Here is a 25,291-nt window from a genome sequence, read left to right on the forward strand (position 1 = left end):
AGTAATATACGCAAAGAATGAATATGATGAGTATCCAAACATATAAATAAATAAATAAATAAATGTGAATAAAGTCAAACTAAAGTCCAATGGTAGGAGTTAGTTCATATAAAGGCAAAAATCTCATAGGAATAACTTAAAAAACAGATAAAACATCTATCCAAACATTGACTGTTAAATTTATGAATTGGCCACTCACCTCCAACAATGACCCAAGGGTCAAACAAGGCTCATAATATAGTCAGATAAGGAATCCTGCTGATGGATCTGTAAAGGCATCCAGGTTCCAGGCGAAGACGAAGAACCAAGTCCAAAACTTGGCATCAACACATCTTGGGTAATTCCATATATAGAGGAAACAGCTCGCTCCAAGGAATGTCACTTCTTGTATAAATGGCCCTCAAAGGAAGCAAAGAACAGCCATAGTGCAATATATAAGTAAATTTATTTTGTAAAGAACTGCTTACATCAATTAAGGATAAAAACCGCAGTAAAAAGCAATGGGAGTAGTGACACACATGCCTCCTCATCGTACTTTTGTAAAACACCACTGGAACTAACGTCACAAGGCTCCACCCGATGCATTAGGTTGCTGGTCACGTGACTTCCTCAGGGATGTATGAGGTTACAATGTAGTGCACTGGGAACAAGATTAGAGATTTTTTGGGTACATTCTGGTGTCACTTTGACTTTGGATAGAAGTAATGGGTGCAGGAAAACTAGTCTTTGGGTGTCGGTGGTGCTTTCCCACCGTAACCCTATAGAGGTACTCTTGATGAAAGCAAGAATTGACCTTGCTGTAAATAATTGGTCTTTGGGTGTTAATTGTGCCCATGAAACATATACCAAAAACATTCTTCCAGATTAAATGATTGAACATCCTCAAGGCAGCCTTGAAGTCCTGCAGAGATTCCACATCCCAAAAAGACTTAAAGTGACATCGGCATCAGGGGCATCATAGCTGATTATCCAGGGCTGATAATTTTTATAAAAGTCAAACGGTCCACAGAGTCTGTGGACAGACGCGTTCTACCAACTTCTGAATCCAGTAATGGCTGGGCTGCATCAAGGAGCAAGTGGCTGATGCTGTGGTCAAATAACTCAGCTGACTCCTTCATGGCTGACGTTGGGGCTATGGCAGGAATAGATCTGGACAAGGAGGCAGGTTTATATCCACTCTGGCAACTGCAAAGGACTGCACACTTGTCTCTGCTTGCGTGACAGAAGATGAGTGTAACAATACGCCAAATTAGATTCAGGTTTATGGATCGCAACTGCGGAGACTTCTCAGGTTCGAACCCAGGTTTCACTCTTAACTCAGTTAAGAGTTTGGGTTCTATCATCACAGCCTCAGTAAAGTAATGAGTGTTTTTTCCAGCATAAGCAACATTAAAGTAAATCTCGGTATTAATGGTATAGAACTGGTATAGGGATAAGTGTAGCCGCAGTACTGGGACTGCACACTAGGGGTCAGATTGACTAGAGAGAGTGAACTCAGGCATAGAAGCAAAGCAGGTAATTGGTATCTATAGCAGTGAGCACAACATGTGAGCTGCAGTTCAAACTTGAGTGAAACTCTTTAATACTTTAGTAATGAACACAGGCTTGAAAGCAAAGCGACAAGCATGCAGAGCAGAGCATAGTAATTGATATCTATAGCAATGAACTTTAACATGAGAGCTGTAGTTGAGACTTTAGTGAAACTCCGTAGTACTTGATAAGATTAGCATAGCAGTGAACATAACTTGGAAGTAAGCGACAAGTATGGAGATCAGCGTTTAGTAATTGGATTCTATAGCAGAGTACTTGCGATTGCAGATAGCTGGGCATGGATGAGCGTCCTGGGAGCCTGGACCTGGTTGATGAGAGCGGCTGTGCCGTGCGTGGAGTCCTGGTGGTCCAGTTCAGGAAGCTGGAGCTTAGTAGAGGTGAGTCTGGAAGCCCAGCTGACAGTGGCGTTCTGTCAGCAATAGAGGAACGCCATACTGACAGTGCTGGGAGTTTAAATAGGCCGCACAGGAGCGGACCAGGAAGTACCACTAGGTGGCGCACCTCCGCAACCACCGTGGAGAGCAAGGCTGCAGAAAGTGAGAGGATATTCAGAAAGAAGGACGAGAGCTGACTGGGAAAGAAGCAACTATAGTTGTACTTAGTGCAAAGTTATTGGTGTGACGTTACAATGAGGAGGATGAGGGAGGTTTAGTAAGCCAGTCCACCACCTCCTCTGCATGCTGTGGCTGGATAGCATGGACAAACTCACTAAACAGAGAAAAGGATGCTTTGCCTGAGAACTGACCACCACGTCCAATTTTGCCTGTGGACACATTTGTTGCTGCCCCCCCTTAAAATGCCAAGGGAACATCTGCTTGTTGTTCTCTCAGACATTATTGGGAGGGAGGGGGCAGTGCAAATGTAAAGAAGAAGTTGAAATCTGTATGTAAATGCACTTTAATCAATGCAAAGTTCACACTAAACAGACACACTCCACGGATACACTGTAATATACTGCAATATAACGAGCCAAACGTACAGTGACGCACAAGTAAATAGGGTTAAACTTGCAGAAATGCACAAAACTATATGGCGTTCAACTGGCAGTAACGCACACAAAACTATATGGCGTTAAACTAGCAGTAACACACAAAAAAACTAAATGGCGTTAAACTGGCAGTAACACACACAAAACTATATGGCGTTGAGCTGGCAGTAACGCACACAGAAGAAAATGGTGTTAAACTGGCAGTAACGCACACAGAACTATATGCGTTAAACAGGCAGTAACTCACACAGAAGTAAATGGCATTAAACTGGCAGTAATGCAATCAAACAGACCATGATCAACTGTCACTACACTGACGCTATCTGAACTGTCCCTACTCTAGCTATACACTAATGTAAAGATTACTGACATGGTCTCACGACACTACAGTGAAACTATCTGAGCTCTCCCTACTCTAGCTGCACACTATGCAAATCTGAATGATGGTCCTCCTCAGTACACTCACACTATTCCTAGACTCACACTAAACTAATATTCTACACAATGCCTTGTGGTTGGTTCGGGGGGCCAAACAAATGGTCGAACTACCTGTTTGTTTGGATGTTCGCCAAAAGACAGAACAACGAAAGATCGGTCCGAACTTGCCCATCCCTACTCAGGAATCCCGGATTAGAGTGCAAGCAAAATCCTACCCAAAAATACATTAAAAATATTATAATGTAATTTGTTCATTTAATAAAAGGTGTCAGTGATAAAATGTTTTTGAATTTTGAAGATTTTCTGTTGCAGAATCATGGAGTCCTAACCGCTGAGAATGTGAACCAGAGCATTTTAGAAATCTTGATTGCTGCTCCGGATACAATGTCTGTGTCTCTCTACTACATGCTAACTCTGATCGCACAGCATCCAAAGGCTGAGGAGATGATCATGGATGAAATTCATGCTGTTGTTGGTAAGAATCATTGTTGTTGCGCAATAAAACATTCCTTTGTATCATAAATTTGTGGATCCAACACAATGGGGGTTATTTACTAAAGGCAAATCCGCTTTTCACTACAAGTGCAAAGTGCACTTGAAATTGCACTAAAAGTGCACTTGGAAGTGCAGTCACTGTAGATCCGATGGGGACATGCAAGGAAAATAAAAAACAGCATTTTAGCTTGCACATGATGATATAATAAAATCAGCAGAGCTTACCCTCATTTTAGATCTGCCCCTCAGATTTACAGTGACTGTACTTCCAAGTGCACTTTCAGTGCAATTTCAAGTTCACTTTGCACTTGTAGTTTGCACTTGAAGTGCAAAGTGTATTTGCCTTTCGTAAATAACCTCCATTGTTTGTGGATATGAACTCATTGGGGTTGAGTTACTAAAGGTAAAAAGACTGTTCACTTTGCAAGGCAAGTTGCTCTTTGCTTAGGGATTTCCTTCAGAGATTTGTGAATGAAGTAAAGCTCTACTGACTTCTTTAATCCAATCATGTACATGTTTTTTTTTTCCTTTACACATGATTGGGTATTCTTTATGAAGTGATCTTTCACCACATTCACTAATCTATGGGGAAAATTCTGATGCAAAGTGCAACTTTGGGACCCTTCGGGGTAAGACCGCGCTATATTAAGATACCTCTCAACTCAACTTCTCTTGCAAAGTGAACATCATATTTTCCTTTTGTAAACCAACCCCATTCTTTGCAAATGTTGTTCAGTTCATTAACCCCCCTGGCGGTATTCCCGAGTCTGACTCGGGGTAAGATTTTTATACCAAAATCGGTATCCCCGAGTCAGACTCGGGCTCGCCACGCTGCAGCCAGAGACAAAGTTACTTACCTTGTCCCTGGATCCAGCGATGCTGCCGCGCTGTGTGAGCGAGCGGGACCTCGCTCGATTCACACAGTGTCCTCCTGTGCCGCCGTTCCCTGCGACGTTACGACGCACGGGGGCTTAGAACGGCGCCAAATTCAAAAAGGAAAACAAAAACAATACATACAGTATACTGTAATCTTATATATTACCGTACTGTATGTAAAAAATACACCGCCCCCTTGTCCCTAGTGGTCTGCCCAGTGCCCTGCATGTTCTTTTATATAATAAAAACTGTTCTTTCTGCCTGCAAACTGTAGATTGTCCAAAAGTGTCCCTTTATGTCAAAAATGGTTTTAGCTAGAAAACAGCGATAATAAATTATAATCACTTGCAGAATTGTGCGATAGCGATTTGTGGGGAAATTCGTCATAAAAAAATTTAAGTGAGTTATTCCTAAGAATTACAGGCCTACAGTATAAAACACCAAATTTCCTTGCAAATAATGGTACCGCTTTCAGCACCTTTTTTCTGAAATAATCATACCGCCAGGGAGGTTAAAGATTACTTGTAATCTCAACCTTTAATATCAGCCTCATCATTGTCTGCTGGTTGTAATATGTCGGTTGGTACAATAGCTTTTATTTTTTCATTGATGCATTATTTTTTCTTTCAGTATCTGAAACATTTAACATGGGACAGTCTTCTCTGTCAGGCATAACTATCTAGTTAATAAGGTTGAAAAAAGACTTCTGTGCATCTGGTTTAACATGTTGCATCTCCCTCAGCTGTGGTCCCAGTGAAGGCAAAAAAAAAACCTTGGGCATCTTTTGACAATTCTCTATGACTACTCAAATGCAACTGGGTCAATTCCCTGTATCAAAATATTCCTATGTTAGTCTCATTATTTCCACACATTACTGTGCATTTCACAGCTTGATCACTCCTATTGTAAACCCCCCTTTCATAAAGTGATGGAAACCCTTCTTTCTTTCATGTACAGATAATGTTCCATTGTCCTTTGCCCAGCCCTAGATGTAAAAAGTTTGTTTTCTGAATCTACTGACCTTCAAAATATGTATACATTTAAGTACGGTAATATTCTTTTATGGCATAATTGTTCCAAATTAACCACTTAAGACCCGGACCATTATGCAGCGAAAGGACCTGGCCAGTTTTTGAGATTCCGTTGCTTTAACTGACAATTGCGCGGTCGTGCGATGTGACTCCCAAACAAAATTGGCGTAATCGCACAAATAGACCTTTCTTTTGGTGGTATTTGATCACCTCTGCGGTTTTTATTTTTTGCGCTATAAACAAAAATAAATTAAATACCCCCAAAAAAGATATATAAAAAAAAAAAAAATTCTCAGTTTAGGCCGATACGTATTCTTCTACATATTTTTAACAACTGGCAGAGATGGCTCCCATCAAGACCCGTGCAAAACCACAAACAGCCACCCCCTGTTCTTCCCCTACAGCAATAGTGGGGAAAACAACAGGGAAAGCAATAATAAAATCTCCACAGATAGGAACCTCAATAGATAAACAGAATGTGGCAAAGAAGTTAGAGGTTGAGGGAATGCCATCTGGCAAGGATATTTTGGAAGCTATCCAAGTAAGCAATGAATCCCTTACAAAAAAAATTGATGCTTTGGCCGTGGATGTTGGTGCAATAAAACATGAATTTGATAAAATCCAGCAAAAATTTGCAGAAAAACTGAAAAAAGAGAATGGCATATGTTGAAAAAACAAATCAGTATATTACAGGACAGAGCAATAGACACAGAAAGCCGGCTAAGAAGAAATAACATCAGGATTATAGGGCTACCAGAGCGGGTGGAAGGAGCTAATGCAGTGGAGTTTGCAGAAAAGTTGATAACAACAACCTTAGGTCTGATAGATGCATCAGCAACTTTTGCAATAGAGAGGGCGCATAGAATCTCCCCCCGCTCTCCTAAACCCGGAGCACTACCCAGTCCATTTTTGATGCGGATCCTAAACTGTAGAGATCGAGATCGTATCTTATCGGAAGTTAGGATGAGGGGGGACATACAATATGAAAACGCCAGACTACTATTTTTTCCGGACTACCCCCCAGGGATACAGCAGCAAAGAAGATCATATACGGATGTTCGTAAAGGACTAAGAGAAAAGGGGATTAAGTTTAGCTTGCTATACCCTAGCAAATTAAGGGTTATCGATGGGACACAAGATACAAGATTTTTTGAAACTGCAATAGCGGCTGCGGAGTGGCTAGAAACTAGATAAAATATGGCTTTCTGGACAAACTTCCCCATCTCAATTATTTTTTTTTTTTCATTTTTTTATATTTTTTTTGAGGGGAGCGTGGGTAGAAGATTGCATAAGGTGTACTAAACACAGGAGTATTGTATTATGTCTATGCATTATTAAGGGGGGAGAGTGGGGATGGTTCTTCCCTTTTTTTTCTTCCCCCTTTTTTTTTTTTCTTCGGGACCCCATAATGGGGTAATATAATAAGTACCAGACAATTTTCCTTCTGATGGAATAATGTCATATTTGTATAAGGTATAAGGTATAGAATATACACAGGGCGGTAGTAGGTACTATTTTTTTTTTTTTTACTGTATATGAGATGAGAAATGTATAGTTATACTCTGGTTGTGTCACTATAAGTAATGAGTGAGAATATGATATAAGTAGGTAATACTAAGATAAAGTCCCTCTCCACTCTCATCCAGGGATGGACGGAGTAGTACAATAGAGAGGGGAGTGGAAGGGGACAGGGTGGGAAGGGAGGTGGGAGGGAAGTGATTAGGATGTCTGTGGATATTACAGTGGAGGAGATGTCTGTGGATATTACAGTGGGGGAGATTGGGCATACTACAGTGGGGGTGATTGGGGATATTACAGTGGGGGAGCTGTCTGTGGATATTACAGTGGGGGAGCTGTCTGTGGATATTACAGTGGGGAAGATGTCTGTGGATATTACAGTGGGGAAGATGTCTGTGGATATTACAGTGGGGGAGCTGTCTGTGGATATTACAGTGGGGGAGATGTCTGTGGATATTACAGTGGGGAAGATGTCTGTGGATATTACAGTGGGGGAGATGTCTGTGGATATTACAGTGGGGGAGATATCTGTGGATATTACAGTGGGGGGAGATGTCTGTGGATATTACAGTGGGGGAGATTGGGCATACTACAGTGGGGGTGATTGGAGATATTACAGTGGGGGAGCTGTCTGTGGATATTACAGTGGGGGAGATGTCTGTGGATATTACAGTGGGGAAGATGTCTGTGGATATTACAGTGGGGGAGATGTCTGTGGATATTACAGTGGGGGAGATGTCTGTGGATATTACAGTGGGGGAAATGTCTGTGGATATTACAGTGGGGACTATATATGCTGGTGATCCAAAAAATGTATGTGAGTTATAATTAATCTAAATTAGTCGATTAATCGACGAAAAGAAAATCGATTAATCGAACACGAACATTTTAATCAGTAACAGCCCTACCTTTTTTAAAAAGCGTTTTTCTGGATATTTTTGTTGTTATTCTGTCTCTCACTGTTAAAATAAACATACCATTAAAATTATAGACTGATCATTTCTTTGTCAGTTGGAAAATGTGCAAAATCAGCGGGGGGTCAAATACTTTTTTCCCTCACCGGAAGTATACTGTATATCACAACCACCTTTTTACTGCCACAATAAGGATATACGGTATGTGTTTAATAATGTATTTAGCATTCCAATGCAATGATATACTAGGGCTTTAAAGCAACAAGGGCATATAAAGTAGAGAAACAAAAGCCCTTTTGGCAAATGCCAGTATTGAAGGATTGTGACATAGGGGTTGCCCAGTTTAAATGAAACTGAAAGAAACAATTTTTTGTGAAGGAAAAAACTTAATTACACATGTTTTTTTCTTTACATGTTTTCAAGTTATAAAGTAAAGCAAAAAGAACATTTTATAAAGTGATTTCAAAGAAGCTGCTAAATGAATAAATGACAGCAGCAGTTTCATTGTGTAGGAATTATTGATATTGGTAATGTTATTTGTATCTGTGTTTGAATCTAAAGACATGAGAGGAACGACAGTAGAGTTTTTCCACTACCATTTATCCTAGCGAAGCACTAATGTCCCTATAGTAGACAGGAGATAACAATTACCAAAAAGCAATATTGTTTGTGTGTGCAGAGAGGCTTTCAATAATTCTAGCTTTAAGTTAGTGTCCTTTAAAGCGGAGGTTCACCCAAAAAACAAGTTTCTAACATTACATTCAGTATACCTCAAACATGTACAGTATGCCGTTTTTTTTTTGGGGGTGTACATATGGTATTATCTGTATTTTCCTCCCGGCTTCCGGGTACTCGCTTCCGCGGGAGTGGGCGTTCCTGTGCAGTGCCGCAATGTCATCTGGGACTTCGCCCATATGATTGACGTGCCTGAGAAAAATTCCCCCTGGCTAGTAAGGCGCGTCACGACATTCCGAAAGTAGCCAAACCCCGAGCCGGCTCTATACGATGCCTGCGCACCGACTAGGAGCCGTGTAGAGCTGACTGCGCAGGCGCCGTATAGAGCCGACTCGCGGTTCGGCTAATTCACGAAAGTCGTGACGCGCCTTATCCGCCGGGGGAGTTTTTCTCAGGCACGTCAATCATATGGGCGAAGTCCCAGATGACATTGCGGCACTTGCCCAGGAACGCCCACTCCCGCGGGAGCGAGTACCCGGGAGCCGGGAGGAAAATACCGTATGTACACCCCTCCCCCCCCAAAAAAACGGCATACTTTACATGTTTGAGGTATACTGAATGTAATGTTATATACTTGTTTTTTGAGTGAACCTCCGCTTTAACACTTCCACAGAAACGATGTTGGGAATTAAAAAAATTCCTTATAACAATTTTTTAAAATGGCCTTTTCCAGATTCAAAAAGCCCTAACGTCAGTTTGGGTAGCTTTACCGACTTGTGTAGTATATTCTATAAAAAAAAAGTTGATATGGCTAAACCAGATTTAAAAATAATTATCTTCATATATGGAAGTAATAACATCTAAACTAGGTGTTCAGAGACAGGCAAAGTGCTTTCTTCTGTATAGCACAGCAGCATGTTTGCCACCACTAACCCTTTCCTCCCTACCTGTCAGTTGTTAAGGATGCCGTAAGCTTCACAGCCAACAGGCTTCTAGCAACCGGTGACGTTGACAGTGAGTGGAACCTGATTGGGAAGCTGAAGGACTAGTTTCTCATTAGCTTTGCTCACTCCTTTTTATTGACAGTGGGCAGTGGCAAGATTCTATAGCCAATAGCAGACTGACTGTTGGCAATGGTTCTGCCCACTGCCTGATGTCAATCACAATCACTGATCTGATAGGGAACTAGTGTCTCTGTATCCCCAATAGGCTCAAGTGCACTGTTAATGAGTGCCTGCAGGGGTGTTGCTAGGTCTACAAAAGATCTGAGGCTAGAGATCATAGCAGTGAAGTAAAGAAAGTCACGGTTGGGCGGGCATACACATGTATATGTCCTCTGTCCCCTGCACCCCACTGTAGTGACTGTCCTCTCTCCCCTGCACCACACCACACAAACACACACTGTAGGTATAACGCTCCTACCTTACAAAGGTGTACAGCAGGGGTGCCCAACCAGTGGCCTGGGGACCACATGTGGCCCGCGGAGCCCTCTGATGTGGCCCACGACCTTCTGCTCTGGGATGGCAGGTTGGCAAGCCCAAATTGCAGGTTGCCAACCTGCCATCCGAGACCATCAGTGTTGTAAATGAAGCTGGCAGTAGAGAAAGCAAGTGGTATTTCAGAAGGTGCACCACACCTGCAGGATATAATAGACATCTATGGAAAAGTGCTGCTAACCAGCGGGAAAATCACAGGTACACTGTGCCGCAATAGACCGCAGACCATCAGTGTAAAAGCAGACTTGGGCCCCTTTCACATGATCAGTCCAACCCAATCAGACCCTCCATTCACCTCTATGGAGCGGCAGATGTAAACAGACTTTTGTCCATTTACACCTGCCTACCTCCAATACGATCTGCTAAAAAAAAAAATGAAGTGGATCTGACCCCTTCTATCTGATTGCATCAGAGGGCCAATAGAGTAGATTGGGCTGTGTCTGCTTTGCATATGCAAACTGGACACAGACCTGTCATCTGCCCACTCCGCTCATTGTGGCCCACGACTGGTTACTAAGTCGCTTAAGTGGCCCTCAGCCTTCAAAAGGTTGGGCATCCCTGGTGTACAGCAAGCAGAAGCATCTGGGATCGGCATCAAATGGCTGGATGGGGGCGGAAACTACTGAAGTTAACTTTTTACATTAATAGGCTGGTGATTGGTTGGTAGGATTGCCTGGCAACCAATCACCTGCTGTTTAATGGAAAAGGTTAACTCCTGCGGTTCCCACCACCATCCAGCCCTGTGATACTGGCCACTCGCCGCTGTCCAATGAAGAGGACAGTGCCAAAAATGTCTGCAGGCCGAGTGACGACATTCAGCGGTGGTGGGCCAGGTGCTGACCCCTGCCCTAGAGACTCTGGGCTATGGGCCCCAGATTTGGGGCTATAGCCTCAATAGCCACCCCCCAGCGATGCCTCTGAATGCCTGTATTAACACTCCGGTTTCAGTGTGCCACCGCAAGCAGTGCAGGCAGCAAATGTATTTGTACCTGTTTCTAACAGCTATATGAATTTGTGACCCGCATCAACATTTGTCATGATGGAATTCTAAATAATGTTGTAGACACTCCTTATGAATTCCACTGAATGTGAATAGGTTCTCAGACTGTCTTTAGTAATGGGTTTGCTATAGATGCCATAGGTGTTAAATAAGTTATTACATTATCAGTACTTTTTCTGTTTATATCACCAGGTGATCGGGAAGTACAGAGTAGTGACATGCCAAACCTTAAAGTTCTGGAGAACTTCATCTATGAAAGCATGAGGTACCACCCTGTGGTAGGCTTGGTCATGCGCAAAGCTCTGGAGGACGATGTAATCGATGGCTATTATGTGAAGAAAGGAACTAACATCATTCTGAACATTGGCCGCATGCATAAAGTCGAATTCTTCCCAAAGCCAAATGAATTCAGCTTGGAAAACTTTGAGAAACCGGTATACTATAAAAATAAAAAGACTAAATAATCTGGCATTATGGGTTTTGATTAAAAAATATCAATTTTCCTGTATTTTCCTTGCACTGAATTGGGTGTTTTTTGCAAGGTGAAAAGTCAGCACATTCGTTAACCTCTGGTGAAAATTCCTTCACTTGCAAAGTGAACAACCTATTTGCCTTTGGTAAATCAACCCCAGGAAGTAGAAATGGGCTGGTTTATTAAATCACCACACTTGCATGTGAAAATACCACAACTACCATTCATTGAGCCCTCCTTCACATGCAAGGTCCAAGGACCCTGTTGCTCCATTGCTGCCCGTGCCATCTTCCTCTGGGCCTACCAGAGGTCTCCTTCTTCTCCACTGGCCAGCTATGAATGCTGTAAGGCCTTAAAATTCCTGTTGTTGATCTTATTAAAGTCTATGGAACCAAAAACCAGAAAAAAGTTCCCAGCCCTTTTCATAAAAATGCATAGATGTGAACATGATCCATAGGAAACCATGTTATAGGACTGTAGTGTGTCTCTGCAAAACTGAAAACACACAAAAAAATGCATATGTGTGAACTATCCATAACTGCTGCATGGGAATTACTCCTGTCCTGGCAGCCAGATTTCTCTCCTGGAAGATACAGATGCCAGGATTATACACTGAGCTGAGCATCCAGGTTTTTACTGTACAATTAGAAAAACTTTAGAAGCAGGTAGGGATAAAGGATTTTTGGTGGAAGAGGCATACTGGGGTTGACTAACCTCCTCACTACCGGCCGCCGTCAATTGATGGCGGCACGATAGCTCTCTTGTTCTGAAAGGACGTCATATGATGTCCTCGTCATTCAGAGCCACTAGGGGGCATGCGCACCCGCTGCGTTACTGGGAACCCGATGCACGTGCCCGGCGGCCGCAACTGGGCACCCGCGATTGCCCAGTAACTGAGCAGGACCATGGATCTCTGTGTGTAAACACAGAGATCCACATCCTGTCAGGGAGAGGAGACTGATGCTGTGTCTCTTGTACACAGATCAGTCACCTCCCCCAGTCAGTCCCCCTTCCCCCACAGTTAGAAACACTATGCAGGGCACGCATTTAACCCCTTCCTTGCCCCCTAGTGTTAACACCTTCCCTGCCAGTCACATTTATACAGTAATCAGTGCATAGTTGTAGCACTGATCGCTGTATAAATGTGAATGGTCCCAAAAATGTGTCAAAAGTGTCCGATGTGTCCGCCATAATGTCGCAGTCCCCAAAAAAAATCACAGATCGCTGCCATTACTAGTAAAAAATAAAAAAAAATACATAATTATGTCCCCTATTTTGTTTTGCGTAAACCAGTCACTATACGCTTATTGCTAGTTTTTTTTTACCAAAAATATGTAGAGGAATACGTATCGGCCTAAACTGAGAAAAAAAAATGTTTTTTTTTTTTTTTTTAATTGGGATATTTATTATAGCAAAAAGTACAAAATAATGTGTTTTTTTCAAAATTGTCGCTCTTTTTTTGTTTATAGCACAAAAAATAAAAACCGCAGAGGTGATCAAATACCAACAAAAGAAAGCTCTATTTGTGGGGAAAAAAGGACGTCAATTTTGTTTGGGAGCCACGTCACACGACCGCGCAATTGTCAGTTAAAGCGACGCAGTGCCGTAAGCTGAAATTACTGGGGGTATATGTGCCCAGTAAGCAAGTGGTTAAAGGGGTTGTAAAGATTCATTTTTTATTTTCTAAATAGGTTCCTTTAACCACTTAACCCCCGGACCATATTGCTGGTCAAAGACCAGAGCACTTTTTGCGATTCGGCACTGCGTTGCTTTAACTGACAATAGAGCGACAATTTTGAAAAAAATGAATATTTTTTACTTTTTGCTATAATAAATATCCCCCAAAAATATATAAAAAAACATTTTTTTTCCTCAGTTTAGGCCGATACGTATTCTTCTACATATTTTTCATAAAAAAAATCACAATAAGCGTTTATTGATTGGTTTGTACAAAAGTTATAGCGTTTATAAAATAGGGGGTATTTTTATGGCATTTTTATTAATATTTTTTTTTAACTAGTAATGGCGGCGATCAGCGATTTTTTTTCGGTACTGCGACATTATGACGGACACTTCGGACACTTTTGACACATTTTTGGGACCATTGGCATTTCTATAGCGATCAGTGCTATAAAAATGCATTGGATTACTATAAAAATGCCACTGGCAGTGAAGGGGTTAACACACGGGGGCGGGGAAGGGGTTAAGTATGTTCCCTGGTTGTGTTCTAACTGTAGGGGGGGTGGCCTCACTAGGGGAAATCACTGATCTTCTGTTCATACATTGTATGAACAGAAGATCAGCATTTCTCTTCCTGACAGGACCAGGAGCTGTGGCCTGCGCGACATCCGACGTTATATTACGTGCTCTCGCGCAAGGGAGCCAACCTGCCGCCGTAAAACGACGGCGGCAGGTCGGCAAGTGGTTAAGCTAGTGCATTGTTGGTTCACTGACCTTTTCCTTCGATTTCCCCTTCTAAATGTTTTTTTTTCTTTGTCTGAATTTCTCACTTCCTGTTTCTCCTCAGTAAACTTGCCACCATCATCCGAGCTGTGCTTAGTCAGCCAGAACAGCTTACTGAACAGCTTACTGAGGAGGAACAGGAAGTGAGAAATTCAGACAAAGAAAACAAAGAAAAAAAAACATTTAGAAGGGAAACCGATGGAAAAAGGTACCATAAGTGAACCAACAATGCACTTACTTTAAAGGAACCTATTTAGAAAATAAAAAACAAACCTTTACAACCCCTTTAACTAAAACTGGATTTTGTCTAGCATACTGACTATCCGCCAATTGTCTTTTAACAAACATGAAGGTAGTGATGTACTACGAGAGTATAAAGAGGAAGTTAATTTCTCAAGCGCCACCCTTTGAGCCCCTTCTGCTAATTTTGTGTTAGTAGAAGATTTGTGAGCGTTGATTTGCGATTTTCAGATCGTTCCTGATCTTCAAATGACAGTTTGGGAGTAGACAGTTACATCAAAAACAACACAATGGAAAATTAACAAGGGACACCAACATAGTTGTATCTTTGATCTTAAAAACTCAGGGATAATGGTGTTGTGGTAACTTCCCCAAAAAATCAAACAACAACCATAATATTAATATTATTTACCGTATATCATTACAAAACAAATGCCTTTTAACCACTACAGCCCCGGAAGATTTGGCTGCTCAATGACCAGGCCATTTTTTGCTATACGGCACTGCGTCGCTTTAACTGACAATTGCGCGGTCGTGCGACGCTGTACCCAAACAAGATTGAAAAAATCGTTTAGACTTCGGGGGCAATTTCAATAGATATCTGAGCATGAACCCGTACAGATGTCTCTGAAATAACCCCCCAAAGTCAGACTGAATTGCCGGTTTGAAATTGTGCGAGTGAACTGAGCATGATTTCAAACCCGCATTCAGTGTGAACCAAGCAAAAACATATTTTCTCCAAATGTAACTTTCATTTTGTTTTATTATTTTAATTTTATGTAATTTTTCCAACATCCAACGTATTGGTCTTAATGTATATTAAGAAACCCTATGAGAACACAAAGATTCAAATTAAATCCTGGGAATAAGCCCTAAAGGGGCATAATTCCCCCCCCCCCCCCCCCCCCCGGTACAACGGGATTTTAAGGGCGAACAGTAAGAACGAAAAGTTTATAAAAAATTATTTATTAGAAAATCTTAATTCTCTTAAAAAGAACTGATTATATGCAAATCAAAATATGTGTAAAACACATTGATAATTTGCACAATATACATAAATTTATATAGTCATGAATTTAAAACATTTGTACAAATTTCCATGAAAGAAGAAATTTCTCCTCTAGCCTAACATGTTTCAGGAATACCAATTCTTTCTTCGGAGGCTCTTGGTAAGAGATAGTACAAATATCTTCTAAAATAAAGCAAAAAGAGAAAAATTCAGCAATAGTTCCAAAGGTCAACATCATAGCAGCCAAAAATGCCAAAAATGAAATAAAAAACAGGCAGTGAAAAAAGTACAATAAAAATTTAGAGAAACATTTTAATAAAGATTACATTCACAAAAGGAACAGATACACAAATACAAAAACACTATAGGGTACTTGTACACAGTACTGATGTATGAAAATCAGACATTCCTAGCAGAAAATCAGACAGTGCCATTGCCGACAATTGCTGCCGATTTGGCATGCGATTTGACATGTCAAATCGCATGCCAAATTGCACCAATGTGAACCAGGCCTTGAGGCCGCGTACACACGGTCGACACGGGAAAACATGGCAGTTTTCCCGACGGGAAAAACGATCGCGTGTATTAGGCATTATGGATTTTTGTCCACCTTAGAAATTAAGGGCGGCATGTTTATGAGCTTAGTAAGAAAATGACTTTTTGCGCCCTATGATTGCCATGTAAAAAAAAAAAACTCCTGTCAATGAAACAAGCTCTTATGTACATATTTGCTCTCAAATTAACTTTTGAAGTTGATTTTTATCTTTACTTTCACATTAGGTAACTTGTGTCCCATTCATCTTAATGATAAACCCTTCATTAATATCTAGCTACCTTATTATAAATATGTGGATGAATGCACATTCCTATAAAAGGCCATTTCATTTATCAGTTAATTGCTTTTTAATTACCAGAGATGATAGACAAATTACATTTAGAGTTTTATTTCTTATGGAAGAAGAATTCCAATCACTTCATACTGTGTGTAATAGTGAACGATGTTATAATACCGATCCAAAAATGTAAGTCATCTCTTTGCTATTATACCCTTCTTTCCTGTAGTACGTGAGACCAGAGATTTAAAGGGGTTGTTAAGGCAGTGCACACAATCACTACCAGCCCCACTGCTAGTATAACCTGCAGTATATACTGTATGCTGTTTTTTAAAAACCCATCTTCCAAATATCTTATTTATTCTTCCTAATCGGTGGTCATGTGACTGCCCATCGCTCTCTTCCTCCGATGTATACACCACAGAGGGAGGGGCGGAGATCTCCCTCTGACGTCTGCTGGGTGGTCACGTGACCTCCCTCTGTAGTGTATACATTGGAGGAAGAGAGCAAAGGGCGGTCATGTGACTGTTTGTTATGTACTGGAACGTACCTTGTAGCCAGAGCCTAGTGTGCAGGAAGAGGCCTCTCTTACAGCCCCGGCTCTGGAGCTGCTGAAGTGGGGAGCGCGGCGAGGTAGGAGTGCCTGGTGATGACAGCAGTCCGGCACGGTTGGTGGTCCTTCGGGACGGTGGGTGCAGAAGACAGCGTCTCAGGAGCTGGTACAGGCACTGGATAGCAGGAGCTGGTGAAGCAAGCCGGGTTAGCAGATAATCAGGTGGTTAAAGCAAACGTGGTCAGATTCAGGCACAGGGTCTGGTTACGATGGGCAGGAGAGCAGAGCGGAGTCAGAGGCAAGCCAGGGGTCGGAGTGGAGAAGGTCGGAAGGTCAGATGGAGTCGGGTCGGTTAAGGGTAACAGGTTACAACAGGACACGGGTTTCACTGATACAAAGCTGCAGATCAGACAGCAAAGTGTCACTGCAGCTGCTCGCTTTTTAAAGGCAGAGTGGCGCCAATCGCGCATTAATGAGCACGCTCGCGTTCACGCCATTGTGCGCGCACGTGTGTGCGCGTGTAGTAGGCGCATGCGCGCACACAAATGCGCGCATTTGGCACATAACTGTGTGCGTATGGAACGCGCCTGCGCACATGAATAGGTGACTGATGCTGATTCCGGCCATTAGCCTATTGGCAGGTCCCTGACACTGTTGGTCGGGGGGATTAAATAAGGTATTAGATGGATTTAAAAAAAACAGCATATAGTATAAACTACAGGTTATACTAGCAGTGGGGCTGGCAGTGATTGTGTGTAGTAATGTTTGCACTGCTCAGAATTGAGCTTTCCCACAAATAGAGCTTTCATTTGGTGGTATCTGATCACCTCTGCGGTTTTTATTTTTTGCGCTATAAACAAAAATAGAGCAACAATTTTGAATTCAATATTTTTTATTTTTTGCTATAATAAATATACCCCAAAAATATATAAAAAAAAATGTTTTTCCTCAGTTTATGCCGATACGTATTCTTCTACTTATTTTTGGTAAAAAAAATATCGCAATAAGCGTTTATTGATTGGTTTGTGCAAAAGTTATGGCGTCTACAAAATAGGGGATAGTTTTATAGCATTTTTATTAATAATTATTTTTTTACTAGTAATGGCGGCAATCAGCGATTTTTTTCGTGACTGCGACATTATGGCGGACACATCAGACACTTTTGACACATTTTTGGGACCATTGTCATTTTCACAGCAAAAAGTGCTATAAACATGCACTGATAACTGTGAAAATAACAATGGCAGTGAAGGGGTTAACCACTAGGGGGCATTAAGGGGTTAAGTGTGCCCTAAGGGAGTGATTCTTACTGTAGGGGGACGTGGCTGGACGTGTGACGTCACTGATTGTCGTCTCCTATAACAGGGAACAGACGATCAGTGACACTGCCACAGAGAAGAACGGGAAAGGTGTGTTTACACTCACCTCTCCTCGTTCTTCAGCTCCTGTGACTGATTGCGGGACACCGGCAGTCCACAGGTCCCGCAGGCGCGGTAATGGAGCTTGGGACCGGGTCATGAGCGTGTGCGCGACCCGCGGCTGGGCTCTTAAAGGCGGTGTACCTGTACGCGCCTGTGCCCAGCCATGCCATTCTGCCGACGTATATCAGTGTTAGGCGGTCCTTAAGTGGTTAAAGTGTATTTCCAATTTTGCAGCCAAATTAGGATACCTACTTTATATTTGTTACATGTTCCAATTCACATTGCATACGTTAAAATAAATAGAATATCTAACAATTGCTTTTAAATGCTCTTTTCTAGAAACTCCAGAACTGAAAAATCCTACTTAGCTTTTATTTCCCTGTAATGTTTGAGGGGGCTGGGGAAATAATGATGAAAATAATTAGCCCTGTCTGTTCTGTGCCTGCAGATCTCATTAGCAATTGTTAACTTAGGCCCCGTACACACCATAGAATCCATCCGCAGATAAATCCCAGCAAATGGGTTTCTGCGGATAGATCCTATGGTGTGTACACGCCAGCGGATCTGTTTCCGCGGATAAATCTCCCCTGGGATGGATTCCAGCAGATCGGATATTTGCTGACATGCACAACAAATCCATCTGCTGGAATCCATCCCAACGGATGGATCCGCTGGTCTGTACAGACTCACCGAATCCATCCGTCCGAAGGGATCCCCCGCATGCGTCGTAATGAATTGACGCATGCGTGGAATTCCTTATATGACAGCGTCGCGCACATCGCCGCGTCATAATCGCGGCGACGGCGCGACACGTCATCGCCAGAGGATTTCGGCGCGGATTTCAATGCGATGGTGTGTACACGCCATCGCATAGAAATCTGCTGAAATCCTCGAGAGGATTTATCCGCGGAAACGGTCCGCTGGACCGTATTCGCGGATAAATTCTCCCGTGTGTATGGGGCCTTAAAGTGATTGTAAAGGTTACATTTTTTTATTTTTAAACAATAAACATGTCATACTGCACTCCGCTGTGCAGCTCGTTTTGCACCGAGTGGCCCCTGATCCACGTCTTCTAGAGTCCCTCGGCGGCTGTCTCGGCTCCTCCCTGCATCAGATAACCCCCTTTGGAAAGCGCTTTGCCAAGGGGGGTTACCTTGCGGGCGCGCTCCTGAGTCCAGCATTTGTGTCCATGGACACGAATGCCGGAATTGGCCCCACCCCCTGGCTCCCACGTCATTGGATTTGATTGACAGCAGTGGGAGCCAATGGCTGCGCTGCTATCAATAAAGCCAATGAAGAGCCGAAAAAGACCGGACCAAGATCAAGCGCGTTCTCGGCATGGGACTTTCGAGGGCTCAGGTAATTAAATGGGGGGCTGGAGGGCTGGCATTTATCGGATGTTTTTTCACCTTAATGCATAGAATGCATTAAGGTAAAAAAACGGGAAGGTTTACAACCCCTTTTAACACTGTCTTACCTAACAAAATGGTTGAAGTGGTTCTAAAGGCAGACATTTTTTTTATCTTAATGCATTCTATGCATTAAAATAAAACCCTTTTTTTGTGTAGCAGCTCCCCCAATATTTACCTCAGCTAATTCTTGATCCAGTGATGTTACACTAGAGATGTAGCTGTCTGGGACTCTCTTCCTCATTGACTGAGCCAGCAGCGGACACCATTGGCTCCCGCTGCTCTCAAAGTCAGTGAGCCAATGGGAGGAGAGAGGGGGCGGGGCCAAGCAGCGGCTCTGTGTCTGAATGGACACACAGAGCTGCGGCTCTGCTCAGGTGCCCCCATAGCAGGCTGCTTGCTGAGGGGGCACTCAGCAGGAACCAGGAGCGCAAGTGAGGGACCCAAAAAAAGGAGGATCTGGACTGCTCTGTACAAATCCACAGCATAAAGCAGGTAAGTTTAACATGTTTGTTATTTTTAACTCAAAAAAATACTTTAGTATCACTTTAAAGTTCTAGAAGGTTGGCTTCCAACTCAGTAAGGGAATTTATCAACATTGGAGCAGCCGGAATCCGGAGCAGCTGTGCATGCCAAATAATCACTCTCTATCTTTTGTTTCAAAGTGCAACTGAAGAAGTTAAAGATAGAAGCTGATTGGTTGCTATGAACAACTGTTCCAGATTCTATCAGCCCCAGTTTTGATAAATTCCTCCCAGTGTGTCTCTAGTCTGTTTGGGGGCAGGCTCACTGTAAAATTGTAATAATTGTATTAAGATGAAAACACATCTGATGTTTGCCAGCCCCCCCGTTTACTCACCTGAGCCCTCGAAAGTCCCACGTCGTGAACACGTAGACTTCTCGACCGGCTTTTCTCGGCTCATTCATTGGATGATTGATAGCAGCGATTGGCTCGAATCAAATCAATGACGCGGCGTGTCGGGGCGGGGCTATAGCCGCAACTGTATCACGGGAACGTGCCCGCAAGTTAAGGGTTAGCTGATGCGTGGAGGAGCCGAGACAGCCGCCGAGGGACCCCAGAAGTCGAGGATTGGGGCCACTCTGTGCAAAACGAACTACACAGTGGAGGTAAGTATGACTTGTTTGTTATTTTTATTTTTTTTAAAAAGGAAGCTTTACAACCCTCTTAATACCTTCAGTAGTTTGTTTTCAGACACTGACCTATAAAAGTAAGCAGTTAGTGAAGCCAGATGGGAATCAGAACTCTCATGCCACGTACACACGATCGGTTCGTCTGATGGACCGTTTTCATCGGACGAACCGATCGTGTGTGGGTCCCATCGTTTTTTTTCCCCATCGGTGAAAAAACGTAGAACCTGTTTTAAAATGATCTGATGGTTAAAAAAACGATAGAAAAAAACAATCGTCTGTGGGCAAGTCCATCGGTTAAAAATCCATGCATGCTCAGAATCAAGTCGACGCATGCTCGGAAGCATTGAACTTAATTTTTCTCAGCACGTCGTAGTGTTTTACGTCACCGCGTTCTGACACGAACGGATTTTGAACTGATGGTGTGTAGGCAAGACTGATGAAAGTCAGCTTCATCGGATATCTGATGAAAAAATCCATCGGTCCGTCTGCATACTTTTGTCATGTCATCAACTCAGAATATTAAAAATAGCAACAGACAATGAACAAGCATTTTCAGAAGGGGATGAGCAAAGGCAACCCTCAGGCCCCGTACACACGACACACTCGGCAGAATTCAGCCAGAAACTCGATCGGAGCCATATTCTGCCGAGAAACCCGGCCGTGTGTACACTTTCGGCCGAGGAAACCGACGAGGATCTCGTCGGGCCAAATAGAGAACATGTTCTCTATTTCCTCATTAGTCAACGGGGAAACTTGGCTCCCCGAGATCCTCGGCGGCTTCACAAGGAACTCGACGAGCAAAACGATGTGTTTTGCCCGTCGAGTTTCTCGGACGTGTGTACGGGGCCTCGCTTTCTCTTAAAGCTGATCTTCGGTATTTTTTTTCAATTTTCCATCTATTAAATCTTCTGCCCTTGTTGTTTTAACTTTGGATAGTAAAAAAAAAACATTTCTGCCAGTAAATGCCTTTTACAGCTCACTTGTTTCTTTTCTGGTTATTAGCCTAGGCTTATGACATCATGCACAGCTCTCTCTCTCTCTCACACACACTCTTGTGGGAGTTTGCCAGGAAGGGAGGGGGGGATGAGTCATAAGAGGGCCAATGAGAGCTGCAGAGCTGAAGGTGTGTGTGTCTGGCTGAAGGTGTGTGTGTCTGTGTAAATCCAGGAAGTGAATAGGCAGCAACTTCAGTTGCCCACAGTTAAAATGGATGCAGCCAGACTCAGTAAAGGGAGATTTTTGCAGCATATTTGGCAAGTACAGAATCACAATATATATAAAATAATATGCAAAGTGGCTGGAGGGAAATTTCAGAATGGCAAAAAAATTTTTTTATTAGAAATTATGTGAGCAGACTGCAGTTCCTATTTAAGTTTCTACAAAACACATAAATAGTCAGAGCACTGTCTAGAGTTCCTGCTGAACTCATTATCATCTTTACACAAATGGTATTGTTCTAGTTCTTAACATGTTTTTCCTATTGTTTTCAGGTTCCACAACGTTACTTTCAGCCATTTGGTTTCGGTCCCCGGGCCTGTGCTGGGAAATACATATCCATGGTGATGATGAAAGCAATACTGGTGACTGTGCTGAAAAGATACAGGGTGCAAACCCTGCAAGGACGCTGTGTGGAGAACATTCACAATAATTCCAATCTGTCCACGCACCCTGATGAATCGCAGACCTCATTAGAGATGGCCTTCATTTCTCTGCACACAGCCCCGCTCGCACATTAGCGCTAACCATGCTCATTTGTGCCGGGTCTGCAGATCTGAAATGTGATTAACCTAAAATAAGTGACAGTGTTGGTCTGTGTTAAATCTAGATTGAATCACTGACATTGTATTGTAGTGTCTGATATAGTTATATATTTTATGCATATTTAATATGTTAATTTTCACGTTTTACAAATATATGTTGGCATCTGTATTTGTATATTTTTAGTATAATTTTTTACTTTTGCCATGATCTATCAAAAAGTGTGTCTGGCCTGTGTTTATCAGTGCCATCGTTGTATAGAGGTAACTTAGAATAATGTAGGTGTATATGCAGAGCTTTTTTTCTCAGAAAATAGGTGCAGGAACTCAACCACGACCCCGTTCAGATTTCACAAACGGTAGAAGGGTCTTAAAGGGGCATTAAATACCAGGATTGCATTACATTCAGAGTGCAGAGTTCAGGGGGTTACACACAGAGTGCAGAGCTGTTGCTTGTAAACACAGAAACCAGACGTCTGTGCTTACAAGTGATTGTGGTGAGTAGGCACCAAAGGGTCTGAGCCAGAGGTGGTGGAACTGAGTTCCCCCAAGTTCCCCCTGAAAATAAGCCCTGGGTATATGTATAATAAAAAGTTGACATAGGTATTAGTCTGGCAAAACTGCTGGTACATATGTTCTGTGTGAATGATGCACAACTGAATGTTCTCCTTATATTTCCTCTACAGGTAGAATAATATGTCTTCATAAAAATACCACAATATGGCCACTAGATGAAGTTCAGGATCATAGGAAATGGCGTTTTATTTTTGTGATACTCCTCTCCATCTAGAGACCATGGGCCAGATTCACAAAGAGATACGACGGTGTATCTCCTGATACACCGTCGTATCTCTGATTTACGTCGGTCGTATCTATGCGACTGATTCATAGAATCAGTTACGCATAGATATGCCTAAGATTCGACAGGTGTAACTGTGTCACACCGTCGGATCTTAGGCTGCAATTCCCGGCCGGCCGCTAGGTGGCGTTTCGCTTTATTTACGCGACGATTATGCAAATAAGGAGATACGCCGATTCCGAAACGAACGACCGCCCGGCGCTTTTTTTTTACGTCGTTTGCGTTTGGCTTTTTCCGGCATATAGTTACCCCTGCTTCTATGAGGCGCAGCCAATGTTAAGTATGGCCGTCGTTCCCGCATCGAATTTTGAAATTTTACATCGTTTGCATACGTCGATTCTCAAAAGCGCTGGACGCCGAAACCAATGACGTCCTAGCGACATCATTGGGAGCAATGCACGCCGGGGACGCGCCTGATTTAAATACTACACTCCCCCTAGCCGCGGAATTTGAATTCCGCCGGGGGATTTACGATCCATCGCCGCAAGTTTTGAGGTAAGTGTTTTGTGAATTACCTACTTGCCTCAAAAACTTGCGGCGGCGGATCTTAAATCACATAGGTTACGCGGATCTAAAGATCCGCTAACCTATGTGAATCTGGCCCTAAAATGCAGTGTTTTCCCAAACCACTCTATTTTTTTTAAAATTAATTAATGACATTAGACCCTATAGAAGAAATACTTTTGCGCTATATCCAAAGAACAAACATACCAACAGTTTTAATGGCTGAATAGCTATGTATATTTTATTTTTTATAAACACACCCCTTAAAGTAAATGTAAACCTTAAAGAGGAAAGTCGGCAGCTACAAAGAGTGCAGCTGCTGAATTTTAATATATGGACACTTACCTGTCCCAGGGAGCCCACGATGTCAGAACCCCAGCCGATCTTCAGATCCGCTGTTGGGTTCAGCCACCACCATTCCTGGTAAAGGAACCCGGCAGTGAAGCCTTTCGGCTTCACAACCGGTTCCCTACTGTAAATGCGCAAAGCGCGCTGCACTTTCTAATTGGTCTGGCAGAGGAGGATAGAGGAGGGGGCCGCGACCCCATCTCCCGGAAGTGGGGACAGGTACCTGTCCAAAATAGGTACCTGTTCGCCCCTCCTCCATAAAAAGTTCCAAATGTGGCACCCTAGGGGGGAGTAGATGGATAAGCAGAAGTTCTACTTTAAGACTCCATGCACATTAGCATTTTTTTTTAAGCTGAAAAAAAAAGGGAAAAAACACTTGTAATAGCTTCTTGTAGTAGCTTTTTGTAGTAGCGTTTAGGAGCGTTAGCGTTTTATTAGCATTTTTGAAGTTCCTTTAAAAAAGAAAAAAAAAAAACACTATTGTCAGCATTTAGTAGCGTTTAGAAGAGTTTCTACTGGAAAGACGCTCCAAGAAACTTTACAAAAACATTGAAGCTAAAAAAAACTCTAATAGCCTTATGCCCTGTACACACGATCGGTCCATCCGATGAAAATGGTCTGATGGATTTTTCCATCAGTTATCCGATGAAGCTGACTAATGATGATCAGTCGTGCCTACACACCATCAGTTAAAAAAACGATCGTGTCAGAACGCGGTGACGTAAAACACAATGACGTGCTGAAAAAAACTAAGTTCAATGCTTCCAAGCATGCGTCAACTTGATTCTGAGCATGTGTGGATTTTTAACTGATGGACGTGCCTACTAACGATCATTTTTTTCTATAGGTTTTTTATCCATCAGATCATTTTAAAACAAGTTCCTAATTTTTTAACCGATGGATACATAACCGATGGGGCCCACACACGATCGGTTTAGTATGATGAAAAGACTGTTTTCATCAGACAAACCGATAGTGTGTACGCGGCATTAGAATAGTGTGCATGGACACATAGGATAACACTATTTAGCTTCTAGGAGCAGAAAAAAAAATGCTGACAACAGCTTCAAGGAAACTCAAAGAAAAGGTTGTGTGCATGGAGCTGTAAGTGGGGTACAAACTTTAAGAAAATCGATGAAATGATCATCCGATTTTCCGCGTTGTTTCACAGCAAATCAGAACCAATAAACAAAAATTTGTACGCAAATTCTCGTACGACAGAGGCTTTTTTGGGTTGTTTATTATTTCTGATCATGCGCAGTTTTTCTTTTCTGATTTTTTGTATGATT

At 42.5% G+C, this 25,291-nt stretch overlaps 1 protein-coding gene across 1 annotated transcript in view; it reads left to right on the forward strand.

Annotated features, from left to right (window-relative positions):
• Positions 1-22,629, forward strand: part of LOC120931338 (aromatase) — a 109,572-nt gene extending 86,943 nt beyond the window's left edge. The window contains exons 8-10 of the mRNA XM_040342674.1: positions 3,290-3,452; positions 11,175-11,416; positions 22,025-22,629. Coding sequence (XP_040198608.1) covers positions 3,290-3,452; positions 11,175-11,416; positions 22,025-22,270 — 651 coding nt within the window. The 3' untranslated portion in view covers positions 22,271-22,629. The remainder of the gene's footprint in view (positions 1-3,289; positions 3,453-11,174; positions 11,417-22,024) is intronic.
• Positions 22,630-25,291: the final 2,662 nt, after the last annotated feature.

This window comes from Rana temporaria, chromosome 3, assembly GCF_905171775.1.
Source record: "Rana temporaria chromosome 3, aRanTem1.1, whole genome shotgun sequence".
Classification (NCBI taxonomy): domain Eukaryota; kingdom Metazoa; phylum Chordata; class Amphibia; order Anura; family Ranidae; genus Rana; species Rana temporaria.